General features: G+C 39.3%; 3 protein-coding genes across 4 annotated transcripts; 1 reads left to right on the forward strand and 2 right to left on the reverse strand.

The window, feature by feature from the left end:
• Window positions 1–2,394: 2,394 nt before the first annotated feature.
• Window positions 2,395–4,329, forward strand: LOC116213402 (putative pentatricopeptide repeat-containing protein At3g15200). The gene has a single exon (XM_031548301.1). The coding sequence runs from the start codon at window positions 2,491–2,493 to the stop codon at window positions 4,096–4,098; it is 1,608 nt and encodes a 535-aa protein (XP_031404161.1). The 5' UTR covers window positions 2,395–2,490; the 3' UTR covers window positions 4,099–4,329.
• A 346-nt stretch (window positions 4,330–4,675) lies between these two features.
• LOC116213404 (30S ribosomal protein S20, chloroplastic) lies at window positions 4,676–6,263 on the reverse strand. 2 transcript variants are annotated; one of them, XM_031548303.1, is made up of 3 exons: window positions 6,039–6,246; window positions 5,780–5,940; window positions 4,676–5,102 (listed from the first exon to the last, which is right to left on the reverse strand). In XM_031548303.1, exons 1-3 carry the CDS (start codon window positions 6,193–6,195, stop codon window positions 4,860–4,862), a joined length of 561 nt encoding a protein of 186 aa, XP_031404163.1. In that variant the 5' UTR covers window positions 6,196–6,246; the 3' UTR covers window positions 4,676–4,859. The 2 variants fall into 2 exon arrangements, with proteins under 2 accessions (XP_031404163.1, XP_031404164.1); XM_031548304.1 differs by having other exon boundaries at window positions 4,921–5,133; window positions 6,039–6,263.
• Window positions 6,264–6,701: 438 nt separating this feature from the next.
• On the reverse strand, window positions 6,702–12,432 carry LOC116213403. Its single transcript, XM_031548302.1, has 17 exons — window positions 12,272–12,432; window positions 12,108–12,171; window positions 11,912–12,020; window positions 11,738–11,800; window positions 11,394–11,494; window positions 10,757–10,823; window positions 10,558–10,629; window positions 10,169–10,330; window positions 9,862–9,935; window positions 9,664–9,761; window positions 9,352–9,459; window positions 8,849–8,949; window positions 8,461–8,598; window positions 7,571–7,618; window positions 7,345–7,459; window positions 7,135–7,232; window positions 6,702–7,023 (listed from the first exon to the last, which is right to left on the reverse strand). The coding sequence occupies exons 1-17, from the start codon at window positions 12,342–12,344 to the stop codon at window positions 6,937–6,939; spliced, it is 1,578 nt and encodes a 525-aa protein (XP_031404162.1). The 5' UTR covers window positions 12,345–12,432; the 3' UTR covers window positions 6,702–6,936.
• Window positions 12,433–18,570: the final 6,138 nt, after the last annotated feature.

Raw genomic sequence — 18,570 nt, forward strand, 5'->3', positions numbered from 1 at the left:
CAGACCCAGGGGCGGCGTTGTCAAACGGCGGTTAATACGGAAGGCTATTACTTAAATTGCGTGCTGTCTTCTTGCTCCCCATAAGCCGCAAGTGCCTCACGGCAGATCTTCCGGTGTAAGTTTAACATTGAAAAATAATAATAATAATAATAATAATAATAATAATAATAATATAATAATAATCTATTTATTATTACTTACAGTTTTCTTTTTATCCTCGTATTGGGTATGATCGCGTATGCAGTACACAACCCAACCCTCAGTATTTTGTACTCTAGCACATTATGTGCACCGAACGCTTCCTTGGGGGAGTTTACGGTTCTGTCCCATTGTCCCAATTTCACAATTTTTTTTAAAAAATTTATTTCCCCTTCTCAAAATGTATGAAATATGTTGAGGAAGAGGAGGCAAGGTGCTCTAGCTTAGGGGTTAAGAGGAATCTAGATTCAATTTTCATTGATATATTAAGAGATAGAATTATTTGTGACTCTTTATTTAACTTTCGATTTACTCGTACCACGCTAATGAATGAATTGAAAATATAAGAAATATGTACATACTTCACATTAACAATCTTCTTTTTTTATTTTATTTTAATTTACCTTTGTATTTGACGGTGTAATTGAAATCTGAGAAAATTATAGGGACTTTTATCAATATTGAATTGAATTTCTCAAGACCCAATCCATACGTATATGTCTAAAAAGAGATGTATTTTAGAAGAAAATCGAAATCCTCGATGATCACTTTCCGATGGACTCACTCAGCATTTGGACTTTCCGGTAGCAATGCAACGACATATGAGGCGGATACCGTCTTCGATACGAAGGGTTTAATGGTATTTTTTCAGAAAAATGGTGTTTCTTCGGCTACGAACAATTGTCGGCATCATCCACCTTGTCGCCGCGTGGGACGGATCCGTGGTTTGGGGTTGGGTGCTTAGGCCGCCAGAATATTTTTTTTTTCCCCCCCCTTTTTTCCCCCTCTGGATTCTTCTCCAAATTAAGGCACCTTTTGAACCGGTCGCAGCCGATCTTACGGCCCAAAAATCTATCTGCTGTCCCTCGATCGGACACGTGTCAGGCTCTCAGGAAGTTGCACAGATGATTGAAAAGGACAGATTTAGCTGACGACGTTTGTCTGATCCGATGGGGGTATGCCTCTTTAGTCATCAGTCATACCGAGTACCCTTGTCGTTTTCCGGGGTTTGATTGCGGCCGATTTTCTCTCATGTCCGTTTCCCATTATAAACCTTTTTTTTTTTAAATTATATATAAAGAAGTATGTATATATTCGAAATACATAATTAACGAGCACTTTGACTTAGGTACTAATACTAAGCACCGTCCGTTGAGCTAACACTTAATTTTAGGTTGAAAATAATTACCTCTATACCATAACTTGATAATTATTTAAGTTGGCGGAAAGCAGCTTACAGCTTGTGTTCGCTTTTAGAGTATTATTAATTCTACTCTACTCCATTTTTTGAAATAAGAAAAGACAAAAAAAAAATATATTATAAGTGTTGACAAATATATGAATGCATGAGAATATATATATGTGAAAGTAAATGATGAATTTATTATTAAAAAATAATTATAAAAATGGTTAAAGAAAAATATGAGTGAGAATTATTATTAAATATGAAAAAAAAAGATACCATTAATGATTATAGTGTTGAATTCGAGGAAGTATATATTTGAGTTGGATGTAGTAGAGTTTGTATCTAAAAACCAAATGCAAGCTTAATGGTTGTTTTATGAAATATCTACCGGGTAGCATCGCCTGATATCATTGGAATTTGGACAAATATTTTCCATAAAACTACTTTCCTAGCAATTTTTTTTTTGGGAAAATGGCGAACTTCATTAAGAGGAAAATATAATTACAAAGGCTCAATGATCTCGCCTCTAAAAACTCAAATCTCATCCAATATTAACACCTAAAAAGCCCCGAATGCTTGGCAACACTATAATTTACCAGTTTAAAGAAACTCTAGGATGTGTCCGAACTTTGACTCTCACTTCTGCAAAGATTCTCTGCACTAAAAGCAGATGTTATCATATACTTTTCTAACATTATTAATCGGACACAGAGGCATGTTGTCGGTTAAAGATTTTCGCGGAGAGCATTTAGAAATATGAACAAATTACGTTCAAAGAGTTACCATTGGCAAGCTATTGCCGATTGCCGATTGGAGTCGCGAATTTCTCGTGTCTCTTTATTTGTACGTTCAACATTTTATTAGGCCCATAGGGCCCTTTATAACTGGAAAATGAATGTCGGCTTTGTCTCGGAATCGCTTCTCGGCTCTGCCAGCTACTGCTGTTGGCTGGGCCTCACAATTTGGGCTTCGGCTTTGCCTGCATGGGCATGGCACATTACGTCGACCCAGTCTGCGCGTCCTACTGCCCCGACAAATCCAAAATTGAGATCTGTCAAGAGTAAGGAAAGTAGTTTGATGATGCTCCGAGAAAACATGTTCTCGGCATGAACTCCATACTTCGCCGAGGGAAGACATGTCGCAGTCTGAGTTCACTCAGATTCATTTCTTCCCTTGCCCAGTTCTGGAATTGGCGCAATCCCTTCAAGCCAAATCCCGATGAAAGGAATTCCAATCACAGAATTGATACTCGGGAATGTGTAAAGGAAGCTCCTTTTTCCAATCCAGTAGCAAATTCAGACGTCATCGGATGCTGTCGACAGGAAGCGGGTGAACAATCAGCTCTATCCATTCAAAACCTGCTGAACAACCTAAGGGCTAGCTCAGATGAAGCTGTTGAGAGGGCACTGGAAGAATGCGATCTCGTTCTTAGCGAGGATTTGGTTCTTGATGTGATAAAGCGACATGGTTCCGATTGGAAGCCTGCTTATGCGTTCTTCAACTGGGCAGTTAAGAAAAGCGGGTATCCACTTGGGTCGGCCGTTTACAATGAAATCCTCGATGTCCTGGGGAGGATGCACCGGTTCCGGGATATCGAGCAGGTGCTCGACGAAATGTCTAAGAAAGAGTGTCTCTTTGACGAAGGAACATATGCGGTTCTGCTGAAAAGGTTCTCAGCTGCACATAAGGTGGATGAGGCGATTGGTTTCTTATACAGAAGGAGAGAATTTGGGCTTGAGGTCGATTTGGCTTCGTTTAGGGAGCTGCTGATGTGGCTTTGCCGGCGCAAGCACGTGGAGGAAGCAGAAGCTCTGTTCTATTCCAAGAAGTTTGAGTTCGGTGTGGAAGACGATATAACGACCATGAACATAATCCTAAATGGGTGGTGTGTGTTGGGTAGCGTGAGGGAGGCAAAGAGGTTTTGGAAGGACATTCTTGCATCTAATTGCAGACCAGACAGATTCACTTATGCAACCTTCATCCATGCCCTGACCAAGAAGGGAAAGCTCGGGTCCGCGTTGAAGCTGTTTCGGGCAATGTGGGACAAGGGGCCCCGCCCTGATGTGGTAACTTGTAACTGTATAATTGATGCGCTCTGTTTCAAGAAGAGGGTTCCGGAGGCTTTGGAGGTACTTTGGCTGATGGAAGAGAAGGGATGTGCTCCGAATTACTCCACTTACAACTCGATCATCAAGCACATGTGCAAGATTCGGAGGATGGAGAAGGTGAACGAAATCATGAAACAGATGGAATCGAAGGGAGGTAGTTGCAGGCCTACTGCATTGACTTACACTTACCTGCTCAAGTCCCTGAAAAAGCCAGAGGAAGTTCCAGAGATTATGCAGATAATGCAGAGGAATGGGTGTGAGATGAATGGTGACTTATACAATTTGGTTCTCAAGTTGTATGTGGGGTGGGATCACGACGAAGGGGTGAAGAGTACTTGGTGCGAGATGGAGAGACATGGGGTGGGGCCAGACAACAGATCATACACGATCATGATTCATGGGCTTTACGACAGAGGCAGGTACGCGGATGCTCTGCGTTATTACGAGGAGATGTTCTCGAAAGATATGCTCATGGAAGCGAGAACAGAGATATTGGTGAATGCAATCAAGGATAAGTTGAAGGAAAGAGAAGGGAAAGGAGAAGTTCACGATCCGTGGATGCGCCGACATAGAAAGCAAAAGAATAACCTGAGAAATGTACATTGATTGCAGGCTTAAGTATCGTTCTTGGACTAAACTTCCATTAGGTGTCTCCTCAAAAAGAAGGGATTCATGGACCAATCGAAGAGCATCACGTTGTAATGTATAAATGAATGTTGATGAATTACCTTATTAAACTACAAGATTGTTATTATATAACAAAAGACTCACTATATTTTTTTTTTTAATGTAATAGGACATAAATAATAAGAAACTTTACTTTTAGACTTTTAGTAAGATGATGTATTCTTTTGTAACAAACTTATTAATTTGAATTTAACATGACTCTTGCTAAATAACAAATTATCTTGCAAAATAACAACAATGTTATTAATTTTTGGAGCACCCTAAGAATGCGTCGTCTTTTTTTTTTTTTTTTTTTGCGGTCAAATATTTAGTGAGACGAGAGAGAAGTGAGCTCTTGACCTCCTCTATGCTTTCTGACGAAGCTTTGACATTCGGTGGAACATAGACAGTCCAAGAATACGTTTATCAGGCAACAGTATCCGATATCATCTATCTCATTTGATATTTGGATCTGGATTCTGCATATGCAAGATGAGTGCTTCATTATTCCGACCTGGATCTTGCAACTCAGAAGCATCGCATAAGAAATGGTCAGAATCTGTAATCATATACCGCGCAAAATGGAGCATTACAATGATCATTCATGACAAAAATGGAAGAGAGACCATCACCATCCCCTACACAGAAAGAGGACAAAATTCTTTGCCCTATCCCCTGTTTCATTTTCACATATATAGCTCTCAAGCATTTGAAGACCCGGCTGTCGCAGCAGCAGGGACATACCATCCGTGGTGGATTTCCACAGCCTTCTTTCTTCTAGCGAGTCGGGACTTCCTCCGCGCTCCAGTGTTCCTGTGCAGTGTTCCCACCTTTACTGCTTTGTCAATGACCGAGTATGCATCCGCAATCAGTTTCTCGATGGGAAAGATTTCCTCTGCCTGCGCTTCTGGTTTCTTCCTGAGTCCATCTAGTGCTTCCAATACCTGGACATAGCGCAACAAAACTCCAGCACTCCTATAGCAGCATACACAGAATTTTGACTAATGCAAGCTCTGGAAATAATAGAACTGAATCACATAGCCAAGACCTGGTCCTTGGCATTGGCTTCATCGATACGTATAGCATTTAGAGATGGCATAAACGAAAGCTTCCTTCATAACTGATTGAAGGCTTACATACTCTACCACACATAGGTGGTAGAAAGGATGCTCGAGAAGCCATGTACTAATGCTGATAAGTAAACCAAGCTGCAGACCATACATTGTTCTTCCGCACATTGATTCTTCAAGTTGAAGAACACCTTTCTCAACTCACGACCAAATTAACCAATTGAATTTTCCCAAGCTCCTTGCCCCCCTATTGATTTTCCCCAACGACATGGTTCATACTTTAAACAAATTGTACGACACAAAGATGATTGATCTGAGCAAAGCATCTCATCATTAACAGAGCTTCAAAATTCAATTTCTTTTCCCGGTATCTACCATGACGGGCCAATGCCACACCCGAGAACCACAGGTAATTACAAATCTCAGTGTATCCCAATCACTGCAAGCTATAGCATATATGAACACGCAGCAAGAAGCCAATTCGAATCTGACCTCACATTACATCGCAAGACAACGACATGGATAGAGGAAAGCAGCCGTTAGAGGAGTACCTTCTTCATCCGAGTCTTGATTTCAGACTTGTGGGCTTTGTTGTAGATGCGCCTCTTCTCAGCTTGGCGAGCTCTCTTGGCGGCAGAGTCGGCCTTCTTCTTCGGGGCTGCCTCGCAGACAATGGAGAGGCGAGGAGGCGGCTTCTGCACCGAAACGCAACCTGCAATCGAAGCCACAAAGTCGAGTAGAGCATAATCCCAGGAGCTCCATTAAGGGCAGTAAGAACCTATCAATTGGGGAGGAGAGTATTGGAGTTACCTCGGGAGAAGACATTGCTGGAGAGGCTGGTGGAGAAGCTGAGGGGCTTGAAGGGGGTGAGACTGGAAGAAGAAGAAGAAGAAGAAGGAGAATGGGAATGGAGCGAAAGGGTTCGGAACTGGGAAGGGAGAGCTAAGCATGAAGATAAGTTCGCCATCTCTCTCTCTCTCCCGCAGTCTCTGTGAAGACAGAAGAGAGCTTCACAGCCTCTGTGCTCCCGTTATCTACTCCGGGAGGATGACGGTGCATGAAATTCCTCTTTTGCCCTCCTGGCCTTCCGTTTCCCGATCAAACGCTGTCGTTTCTTCCACGCCAACTCAGGACAAGATGGTTCCCCGGGGCTTCTTCTTCTTCTTCTTTAATGAACAGTCCGGTCAATCTTTTCTTCTTGGTCTAGCAATTCAAAACAGGTCATTTACGTGATCATGGAGGCTTTATGACCTATAAAATGCAGTTTCATTTATCTTTCAAGAGATTCTAGTCACGATTCATGAATGGACGCTTTTAAGAATCCCATGTCATTTTTGCATATTTCAATTGGTTCTTGCCAATCATCGGGAGAAACCATGCGACATGGCCAGGCAGCAATGGCATCACTCAATCTGCCACAATCCACATAGCATGGTTCTCGATGATTCATACTCTAAAGGAGAGACCTGTCAATAGAACTCAAAATGAGGAATACTACTCCTCCCTATCTCTTCACAGGTGCCTTGTCATTACTCGAGGTAGAAGGCCCCTTCTCATGGTCATTTGATTACAGTCTGTGTGTCGAACAAAGGTTTAAAATACAAAAAGGGAATACAAGACCATACATATTAAAGAGCATCCCGGCTATCACAGGGGCCAAGAGATGCTCTTTAGGTCAGGATTCCAATCCTCTTTCTGAAGGAAGACACTAGAACCTCTCAGCTGTCATCACAACCGGTTGAGCTTCGGCATGCTTTCTTCCAAGATATGGACCCCTTCTAACAGCTTCCTGCAACTGCCCATCACAAATCGGAAAAGGAGACGAAGCACCGAAAGAATTAGCCAATGTATAACGAGTTCAGAAATGTTATGTTCGTTTTGCAGCTTCTCTCACACGTATCTTTACCTTGGTAACTACTTTAGCAAATGTGGGGTCTCCGACGAGATTGCTTGATGAGAAAGCTTCCAGGATTGCCTTGCAACAGTTATGTCTAGCTTCCATCCCTAAAACAATTGTCCAGCAATTGGAATCTCGTGAGTGAAGAAGCCAGACAGTGCCATAGCAGAGGATAAGATATTTCCGTTCATTCATGAATCAACTAGGACACAGGAATACCTATTTTTGAGGTTTCAGTGGTTGGGTTGGTCACCGTATCAAGTATCTCTTGTTTTGAGAAGATCTCCATCAGGCACCATGGGCGAGCCACCAATGCTGTGAGCATTCTGTAAGCCTGAGAAATACACCCACGTGGTAAAATGAAGTTCCTCAAATCAAGGTGGATATGTAACTTGCACGGGAAAAAGAGAGGTCAATGCACAATGCTCAAATTTAAATAGCTCACCGCCAAACGAGTTGCTGATTCCTGCTGAAGAACCGAAAGGAATAGACCCTGTCAACCACACTATGCACTTAGCCAGTAATTTGGAATATCCTCCATCATGAAAAATCTAGAGTTGTGATTTGCATAAACTAATTCAACAAGTGCATTAGAGCAGAACCCAACAGAGAACGTGAAAGGTTTTTAAACAAGTCAAATTTCCAAGTCATACAACATATTGATCTCTTCCAAAACAAAGACAATTGACAGGAGTGTTTGAACAAAAACCGACAAGAAGAAGATCGCGATTAGGAAAAGACAGAGAGAGAGAGAGAGAGATTGAAAGGCATGACAATATTTTCCAACTCGTAATACAAATGTTGAAATCTTTTTACCCACTAAGGCCTTATATTAATTCGAGTACCACCTAAATTACTCAGTTGTGAAATCATAGAAGATCCAAGGAAACGAAGCACAGCTGCTGGAACCCGTGAAATGGAAGAGCAGTGGAAAGACTTTATATATGCAGGTGTTGCAAACTGTTCTACATATTCAGACTTGCTTTTCAACATGAACAGCCTCGTGGAAATATCACTTGAAAATTTAAGGTTCCTAGATCAGCAATTTACTCAAGTTTCAATTGTTATGAGGCCAAATGTAAATACCAATCCCAGGATTTATGGAGTTAAACATTCACCCAGCTGTAAACCTAAATCTTTTTCTTTAATTTGCTTGCCTTTCTTCAATTTAATAATTCCTTCCATCTAAGTTAGTAAATTTAACTTTAGTTGTCGTCCACCTAATAGGCATCACGGCATCTGTCCTGCACTAACAGCTTTACTGACAAAACAGAACAGAAACAACATGTCGGCAAACCAGAGAGTACAGAACAGAAAGAAGACGTGATTACTTACAGACGGAGTCAACTTTGAACTCTTTGATGCTGTCTCATATATCAAGAATCTAAGGGCTTCTTCTGCTCCACTATTTAGTATCACACTGTTCTCAGATCGAACTTCTCCAGCCAAGTTTCCAAGAGCATGCAGTGCAGCCTATTTCACCATTTTATTAGGGACATGCATGAACATACAGGTAATTAATGTGTCAACTTGTTTCCTTCTGTACAAGTTGGAAAACGATGAAAGTGGCAGTTTTCGCTATTGCAGAAGTCTTATGTTTATGATTTTCTTTTCCTACAACGGTTTGGTGCATATTTGCAAATCACAATTACGGTTATCGACAGATCTTATCAGAAATATCAACCATATCGATGAGAGTGGTATAGGAAGATTAAGCACTAACCAGCTGTATTTTACCACGCCCCTGCCTGTCAAAGGCGGCTTGAACTATATGCCTTGCAGCTGGATTTGGGCTTGACAACAACAGTGTGGCTCCCTGTGTTGCTAAAGCATATGAAAGCATGAGTTAGAGTTCCTCGCAACAAACTCAAAGATTCGCTTCTGAGCAACTTCTTTTCAGGTTTCTTATTGGGGTGCTTGTCACGACAACCAGTTGTTGAATTTATTAGTTTTAAATTAAGTAAAACATTTTTCTTATTGTCACTGATAAAAATTATTCTTGTGTTGCTATAACCTCCACATTCGAGAAAAATGTAATGTCACAAGAAGGAAAATAATGTAATTCCTCCAAGTAAGAATGAGTCATTTCCCAGGTGAAATATTATATAAACTGCCACAACGTTAACACTGCTTCTTCCTACATATTTGCATCCTATACATGTAAGAAATTCCCAAAAGAGAAAAAAAAAAAAAAAAGATCAGTTGACAGCTGATAGGAAAACTTACAAGATCCTATCTGTCCCAATGTTTCAAGTGCAGATTCATGTTCATCTATATCTAGAGTTTCCAACGATCCAAGCCTTCCATCAATGGCCGTTACAACAGATCTCGCAGCTGATTGCAAAAGGAGAGTTAGTCCAGCAAGAATCGCTATATAATTAATAGAAAAAAATTCAGGAAAGTAAGGTGACAACTGAGATTGGCACTTAAGAGTCATGGAAACTCCTAGAGATGATTTCCCAGCTCTAGTCAAATCAGCAACAAATGGTTCAAAAATATCTCATAGCATCTTCAGATCAGTAAATGAGCTCAACTTACCGGGTTCATCAACATATACGTAAATGTTCTCCCTTGACAGAAGCCTCCCACTTATTGCCATGGCTCTCGATCTTAAAATTGAGTCTGCTGACTGATTACTGGAATAAAATAAAATGAAATGACTGGACTATCAATCATAACTTCTACGAGATTTTCTATAGATACAACTACAACAAGATGAGAGCACCCCTCGATTACCTTGTGATAGATTCAAGCAGCTGAAGAAGTGTGGTCGCGGATAAAAATTCTGTACCATGCTGAATCTCCGTCAACTTCATCCACCACGTATAAATGACAAGTTGATATCAGATACATAGATGCATAATAAGATGACATATTTACAAAGCATAATCTATGGATAAGGATAAACTTTAGATTCTGATACAATCCCAATATATCAAATTGTTAGACCAACACAAGATAAGAGAGTTCACACTTCATAGAGCATGCACATTCATGCATCATATATTCAACTGGAATACATTTAATTCAAACATCCTCATACCTCATAGAAGAGCTCCAGAATGCTTAACTTTATGAGGGTATCATCTGTATTGCGCATCTCAGCCTCCAACAAACTTAGCAAGTTCATGTTGAAGATTACTGATGCCATGGAGCTGGAAATTGAGAATAGCTTCACTATTAAGGCTAAAACACGAACACGTCCCTGAAAATACATCCACCATGTAACAGGAGTCAGAAATAACTGAGATAAATGTGATCATAAATTGGAATAACAATTGGTGAAACTCCTGGCAACATATTTCATGCAAAATAACCATAACTAAGAGTAAGTGTACAAGTAATCGGGTGTTGTTATGTATCCTGTCCTGGTTATAATAGATGATGAATCAGACACTAGGAAAACAAATTGAGAGCATGAAGCAGCCATACAAGCGAGGTACATCGTGCTGCCAAGTTTCCAAGGTGCGTAGCTTCATCGCTATTGGGTGGAAAGACAATGTCCTGAGCAGCGTCAAACAATTTGAAAATCAAATATCAGTTTGCATAGAACAACAAATCATGAAGGAGTATATACGCCACTGAATTTTTTCAATTAAGTATTGCAGAACAAAAGATACAAACAACATACCCTTCCTTCCTGAAAGGAAGCCAAGACCTTTATTGCATCCAGTGAAGCCGCAGAAACTTGTTCATCACTACACAAAACATTACAATGAAAATGGTAACTCAGAAAATACATTGAGAAAACTGAGCTCCTACTGACAAAAGAATGCTAGCATCTGAGACATTTTCTTACAATTTACACATACACCCAATAGGAATCTGTCACACGATAGCTTCATCAATTTCAGATTGCTTTAAACCTGTGAAGCACCTATCTTCTTCTAACAGTGCATATTGACTGAAAAAATCAGGCCCACCATACCCTCTTGACATTCCTTTAAACAAGAAGTCTTCCAATATCTACAGGATTAGTCCTGGCATCGTTTTGCTTCTAAAGCATCTCGTTGAAATTCTTTCCCCAAACATGAAGCTAATAAAAACACAAGAGTTGCCAAATGATACAGCCAGATCTTTCATATTTTTCTACCTCTCTAATGCCAGATCCATGCTCTGAAGTGTTCTTCATGTCAATAGCTTTAATTTTCGATAAGAAATCATTATAAGCCAATTAACTATGTAAGCCAACCACGACACACACAAAAAAAATCTAAAAAAACGAACTGGTATAGCAAAGAAGATGCCAACGTATAGTTAGCCCTTACCCATTGACAAGGCAATCGAGCAGAAGCGGGTAGATATTGCATTCTTTGATAAGCTTCACAGAAAAAGTCTTCCCCTCATTGTTTTCCAAAAGGCACCTAACCTGTTGCAGAAAGTTCATGTAACAGAAAGCATTTACATGGTAGACAGGAATTGAGAAACAGAGGTATCTTCGGAACAGTCATCCAAAGCTCATTTGTAAAACCAAGACTTCTTCGCGTTGCTGCAAAAGAAGTTCTTTCCCACTTCAACAGGTCCTGGACTGATCATTGATCAAGACTTGCAACCGTGTCATTCATAGATAGAGTTTACGCGGTACTTAAAAATGGCTCGTGCATTTACTTACTGTTTTGCAAGCTAGAGTTTTAACCGCTGGAGAATCTGCCTTCAGACCAACTTCTATAAAAGGCTAAAACAACAGAGGAAACGCGTGTCAGGTTTCCAGTCAGCTGAATCCCATCCAATGATCGAAGACTACTGTTCAAAACTGAAACAAATTCACACAGGTGACACGACATACCATGTAATGAGGGATGAAGGAGGCACCATACTTAGTTCTGAACGCCCTCTCCAGACAGTTGACCAGGACGTTTTCTAGACCAGGAACATCTGATTTCGTTTGCAGAGCACTTCAAAAGGAGAAAACCAAGTCATCTCACAGAACAAGCTTCACCAGGAGTTGATCAATCAGAGAAAGCCGGAGTTTAGATTTCTACTTGATGATAACGGGGAGAGGAAATCGATCCAGAAACTCCTTCACCGCCCCGTCATTCTGAACACCTGAATCGACACAGAAGAAGGAACATCAAAATTTCGGCTGCCACCGCCGGCCCAAGGTTGGCCGTCCGCGGAAGAGTTTTTACGCAATCAGCTTTCTTACCTGGATAGTACGCGAAGTCCGAAGCAGCATCCAGAAGCTGCGACGAATCGTACGCCACCTTCTCTTCCTCCATAGCTCGAGAGTGAAGCAGAAGCGTACGGACGAGCGGGACGAGAGTGAAGAAGACGAAGGAAACAGTTCTTGTTACGCGTGGCGTACTGGATGGACTCGTGTCCGGTTGTCAGCGATGACCCGAATTTGACGAATCTGGCCCAATAGTCATCATATATGGCCGATTTTCGCTCTAGCCCAGCCCAGGTCCACTCCATAAAATAGGCCCGATTAGCCAGCAGAAGACTGCCCATATGCTTTTCATTCGGCTCGAAACTCCTGGGCTATATTTGATCGTCGGGTTTGGGATAGGGAAAGGGAAGAGATGAGATGAGATTTTTTTTTTCTAAATCTTACGTATTTACATTATTTTAATCAAGTGTTTGAAATTTTGAATCATTTGATAAACAAGAGAAATGATCTTTATGGACAATAATTAAATATATATATATATATATTTTTTTATCTTAATCCGAACTATGTTTCTCCTCCACTTTTTCATGTATCTGTATATTTAATTACCTATAAGATAAGATCTAACAGATAATAATAAATAAAATATATACCGAATAAAAAAAGAATCTGAATTATCCCTATATTTCAACCCAAAAAAAAACTTGAATGCTTATATACCCGTATACCAAAAACAAAATTTTGAATGCTTACCTATATATAAATTTATGGGTTAATCACGTAAAAAAACATAACATTTATAATTTTTTCTAAATATAGCATGACCTTAAAAAATAGCATAGAAAGGCACGACATTTGTAATTTTTCCTGAATATAGTACGACCTTTGGAAAGTAGCATATAAAGGTACAACATTTGCACTTTTTTCTAAATATAACACGACCTTTCGGTTTAATTGCGCATTTAGGATAATGTAAATTATTCAATGAAATTGTAATAATAGCAGCTAACGTAAAGCTAACGGTATCACGTGACAGAATATGATTGGATGAGTAGACCTCGCATGATTAGACGATAACAACTAATATGGAACTAACTGTGCCAGGTGTCACTCATTCAATCATGTTGTGTCACATTGCATCGTTAATTTCCGATAACTATTACCGTTACAATTTGACTGAATAATTTCATTATGCTAAATATGCAACTAAACCTAAATGTCTTGCAATATTTAGGAAAAAAGTGGAAAAGTAGTGCCTTTATATACTCATCTCCAAAGGTCGTATTATATTTAAAAAAAAATGCAAAGGTCGTGTATTTCTGTACTATTTTTCAAAGGTCGTACTATAATTAAGAAAAAGTGTAAACGTCGTACTTTTTTGGATAATTAAGCCTAAATTTATTAGAATTTTAGGTGGAATATTCATGACCACCTCATGTTATCACAAATCCTAACCATAACTATATGAGAGCATTATTGAGACACTTTTATGAAGCACGCAGCGAAATGAAAATGCGTGTTACATGTTCGCACTCATTAATTGTACATACTTTGGATCATCTGGTTACACATACCGAACTAATTGAGAAGCACAACAAATTAAAGTGAGGGCAAAAAATCCTAAGGGGCACTGATAACCTCTCATGAGTCATGAGGAATATTTCCAGTGCGACATTACATACATACTGAAACCCCCATCAAGCTAGTCCTTACGGACGAAAGGAGACAAGGACTACACTACAATTAGGAATATCGTCCCAAACACAAAATTGGCAAAGGCCAAAAGAACATAAAAAACCCCCACCCTCATGATTTCTTTCCCAACTCGATCCTCTTCATATATATATATATATATATATATCCGGCTTTTGTTTGGCATTACCTCCCTATGCCGATATGTGCTTCCTTTCGTTGTCTCATCCCCAGCAACATCATCAACAACAATGGCGTTATCTCACTTGATTGAAACTGAGAGACACGACACTACTTCCCATATTATATATATATATATACGGGGTACAGCTAGCGCGTGCAATGCCGTTTCCATGAAGGAGCTGAACCCTCCTTTTGCATGTCCTTGTAAGGGACATGCCCTAAAATGTTAATCCCACTCATTGCAAAACCCCCAAATCTCTCACCACACCGCAACTTCTCATAACGGGGACCCCGACGTCGACCTGTATTGCACGACATAAATGCTAGCCTCCATGCCCATTGCCATTGGTCCGGGGCGGAGCCAAGATTTTATTTTGGGGGGACAAACTCATACTTTTAGGGTAAAATTTAAAAATTTCAAAATTCAGGGGGAATAAATATAAATTTTACATAAAAAAAAAACTCATACTTTTAAGATAAAATTTAAAAACCTCAAAGTTTAGGGGGAGCAATTGCCTCCCTGAATATACATTGGCTCCGCCCCTGCCATTGGTGTAGTGATCCAAGCTAGCCCGCCCCAACGGTGAGATTCCGGGGGAAACTCACGGTGCACCTGTTGTTCGATCGCAAACCGTCCTAATATCTGACTTTGCATGTACAAGTCCTACGCTACTCGTCTTGTTGGTATTGCATGACCAAAACGAGCCGAGGGCATGGTACAGACCATCTGTAGAGAGTGTAGAAGCTTGAACTGATCTAAAATCAATTGTGTCAGCTCAAACTACATTTCTTCGCATAGCTGGTATATATATATATATATATATATATCAAGGCATAATAATTAAAAAAAAAAACTCTTGTGATCTCAAGATTGTTTTGTCGTATGTATACATCAGGTCGACTATGGCCCTACAACATTTGATATGCTATCTATTATTAGGGCCACAGATGTGGCTTCTTGCTTGTACGTTTAGTTAAGAGAACATCAATAATTGGATCGTGTGCCACATCTTATCATAATTGAAGGATCCAAAATCTAAGTGGATAATGGACAGAAAAGACATTTATACAACGCACAAACAATTCCACCTGCATATAAACGCAAATGTGAATAGCCAGGCTTTGATTTTGTTTTTCTCATGCACGGACAACATTAAAATGGTCCCCCTTGTACTGTTATGTGTCGAGACGAGGGCGTACGGTTTTGAATGGACAGGAGGAAAAGATATAATAATGTCACAGAGGTAATAAATTTGTTCCCTTCCACCAGTAGAGGGGGTGAAGAAGAAGAAGAAGAAAATACATATATAATGTATATGTACAGAACACATGTATGTGCATATATAGAGATTTGTATATATAGCGCTCTCTGTCTCAAACAAGTCGGTCCGTGCCTCAAAAGTCTTCGAACTACTAGACGCATAGGTCCTCAGTCCTCCTCCCATGTGAAAGTGAACCTTCGTACACTCCATTTTTGCACCTAATTCAACTACCCTCCTTAAATGTTCGATTCGATGCCCCATTCTCACGCCAAACAACATGACATTCCTAGTTGCTCCTAAATCTTGTAATCACAATATACATGTGTGTTCGTATATGTATGCATGATCGGTCAAGGCTATCATATTAATGACACGACCTGATAAAATTTGCTAATGTTTGTTTTTCTTTAGGGCAAATTACAAAAAAAAATTCAAATTTTGTAAAATGTCTCAGTTTTGTCCTAAATTTTGTTTTGTAACAAAAAAAACTATAAGTTTTCTAAAATGTCTCAAAAATGACCTCCGTTATAATTTCCGTCAATTTTTGCCTACGTGTGACCTACGTGGACTGTTAAAAGGACCCACCATCAGCAGCAAAAATTGACGGAAGTTATAACGGAGGTCATTTTTGAGACATTTTAGAAAACTTATGGTTTTTTTGTTACAAAACAAAATTTAGGACAAAATTGAGATATTTTACAAAATTTGGGTTTTTTTTGTAATTTACCCTTTTCTTTATTACAATTAATGCAAAAACCTTTTAATGTTAAGAAGTGTTTTTTTTTTCGGTAATCTACCAGAGCAAGAGCCCAAAAAGAGAAAAAAATTACGAAAAGCAGGGTAAGGAGGGCCTGATTATATCAAGTAATAAACAAATGAGAAAACACAATAATAACAAATGAAAATAGAAAGACTCTGAAAATTCTCCACTCATATACTAAATCACCTTTATATCACAACTAGATGCAAGGGCTGTGACACGCACGGGCAAGAACCGTTGGGCATATAAAAAAAGCGATCATTACTGAGATTTGTAAAAATAATAGAAGCCGTTTTTTCTAATCGTACAATCTTGTAGAGAAGTTGATTCAATGAACAAACATTACTTATGCCTCTATAATTGGGAGGATTAACGACGGACTTTTTCCCCATGAATTATTTCTCCCACTCTCAAGTTAAAATTAAAAGGCAATCTTAATTTTTAAGAATCTCACTGTCAATATGAAAAAATTTTAAAACTATAATGCAAATTCATGAGAAGCAAATGACTAGCGTCTCAAGTAAAACGGTATTAGAAGTAAGTGGCTATTCTCTAAGAAGAGTTCTAAGCAAAATGTGAAAAGAACCATTATACATTCTGAAGGACTTAATATTGCAATTTAATAGATTAATCATAATTTCGTCTTTTCATCTTCTGGTATAGGTTATTTCAATTTTAAAATGTGAGGTGACATCATATTATTACGTCAGTTGTCACATTACTATTGTTGGTTACACAAAAGGTCACATAATGAGAAATCTTCTTCGGGTCGTTCCGACTTTTAGTATTTTATATAAATATAAATATGCTCAAGAGATCTAGCAAATCCCACAAAATCGAAGCCAACAGAAGAACACCTAAAAGGCAGTTATAATAAAAAAAAATAAGTAGATGTTCTGGGAGAGAAACAATCCATTCAAGGAAATTCAAAATTAGACTTCTGTTCACTGCTTGTTTAGCCACATCCGCGAAACCATTTCAGTTCTGCAAACTGCTTAAGAAATTCGCGGTTGGTTCAGCTACCTCCTTTGTAGCCCAAGAGAAGTCTATAAAGAATAAATGCGTATCCAGTATATGCTAAATTTGTAACTACCATTTAGAATTAGTTTGTCATCGTTATATCATCATATGATCGTCCTAGTTTGATAAGATTTGCTGTAAAAACCTCATGATGCATGCACCATCCTGTCATAAGGATACAGTTTAGCCCAACTCCTTAATTCGGACTAATTAGTCTATTTTTTTGGGTGAATACACCTTTTTTTTTCTCGGAAAGTAATATTCATTACCGGAAAAGTACATGACAAAATATTCAAGAAAACGAAAACTACAAGATCCAAACAAAGGAGGGGTCCTTGTAACATATCCACTGTGCGAGTACTCTATAGATCAAAGAAGAAATACATAATCAAGATCTAATTTGTAAGCGCAACCAAATAAATGAAGTGATGGATAAATGAAGTGATAGGTTTCACATCCAATACATATAACGAATATCTAAAGACTGTTTGGAGTCAAAGTTAAAGTTACTTTGATTTTAATTTTGATTATGAAAAAGAACAAATGAAATATAATTATAAATTTAACTTAAAAAATATATATTTTTATTGTGTAGTATGTTAAGTTAAAATTCAAGTTAGAATCAAATTTCTTAAAATCCAAACGGACCTTGCTTAGATCAATTGGAACAATATAAGATTTTCTTTAGTTCCGCATTAAAAATCACATGTATATACCTATCCACGTGAATGAGCAATCTAGCATTGGCCGACATAAATGTGATAAAATAATGCGGGATGCAGAATTTATATATAGCATACCTTCGATTAAGTTAAACTAGTTTAAGTACATCAAACCAGATACATAGTCTTAGGCATAGACAGCATCATAAAAGTAAACCTACAGCCAGGACACAACATGGCCAATGTTCTGATCGTAGGGATAATTAATCAGTCAGGACCCAAGAACGTTCCAAACCCTTTTCCACTCGGATTAGTAGACGCACATTGCTCATACTAAAGAGTTAAACCCAATGAACTTAGTAAGACCACATACAATCGAGTTCCGAAGCACCCACTCCCATCCTTCCACCCCCACCACTCCCTCCCTCGAGCTTGTTATTGTCCTGCCCAGACCAGCTTCCAGAAGAGCTACATCCACCAAGTTCCCCGAGCCCAATGCTCTGGATGGGGGGTAGGAAGTATGAAGCAGGCAGCTGGAGGTTCTCCTGGAGTGACCTCAGGCTCGGGAAATTTGCTGGGACTCCGCTATTGGTACCACTGGTGTTAATATTCCCATGCCTCGGGAGTGCAGGAATCGGGGGAGCGAGCTGGAAGAACCCCCCACCTCCAAGGCGGCTGCTACCATTAAAGCCGGCAGATGAGATTATGGGAGAAACAGGACACGTGCTCTTTCGGGGTCGAACTGTCAACGTAGGA

This window comes from Punica granatum, chromosome 7, assembly GCF_007655135.1.
Source record: "Punica granatum isolate Tunisia-2019 chromosome 7, ASM765513v2, whole genome shotgun sequence".
Taxonomy (NCBI): domain Eukaryota; kingdom Viridiplantae; phylum Streptophyta; class Magnoliopsida; order Myrtales; family Lythraceae; genus Punica; species Punica granatum.

Bases quoted from the DNA above. Each gene is read 5' to 3' on its own strand.
- LOC116213404 (XM_031548303.1), bottom strand. From the start codon at position 6,195: ATGGCGAACTTATCTTCATGCTTAGCTCTCCCTTCCCAGTTCCGAACC. The intron at 5,941-6,038 runs GTAACTCCAATA...CTTCGATTGCAG, and splicing joins CAGCAATGTCTTCTCCCGAG to GTTGCGTTTCGGTGCAGAAG. The intron at 5,103-5,779 runs GTACTCCTCTAA...CGCTATGTCCAG, and splicing joins TCAAGACTCGGATGAAGAAG to GTATTGGAAGCACTAGATGG.
- LOC116213402 (XM_031548301.1), top strand. From the start codon at position 2,491: ATGAACTCCATACTTCGCCGAGGGAAGACATGTCGCAGTCTGAGTTCA.
- LOC116213403 (XM_031548302.1), bottom strand. From the start codon at position 12,344: ATGGAGGAAGAGAAGGTGGCGTACGATTCGTCGCAGCTTCTGGATGCT. The intron at 12,021-12,107 runs GTAGAAATCTAA...CTCCTTTTGAAG, and splicing joins CCTCTCCCCGTTATCATCAA to TGCTCTGCAAACGAAATCAG. The intron at 8,950-9,351 runs GTAAGTTTTCCT...CATATGCTTTAG, and splicing joins ATTGGGACAGATAGGATCTT to CAACACAGGGAGCCACACTG.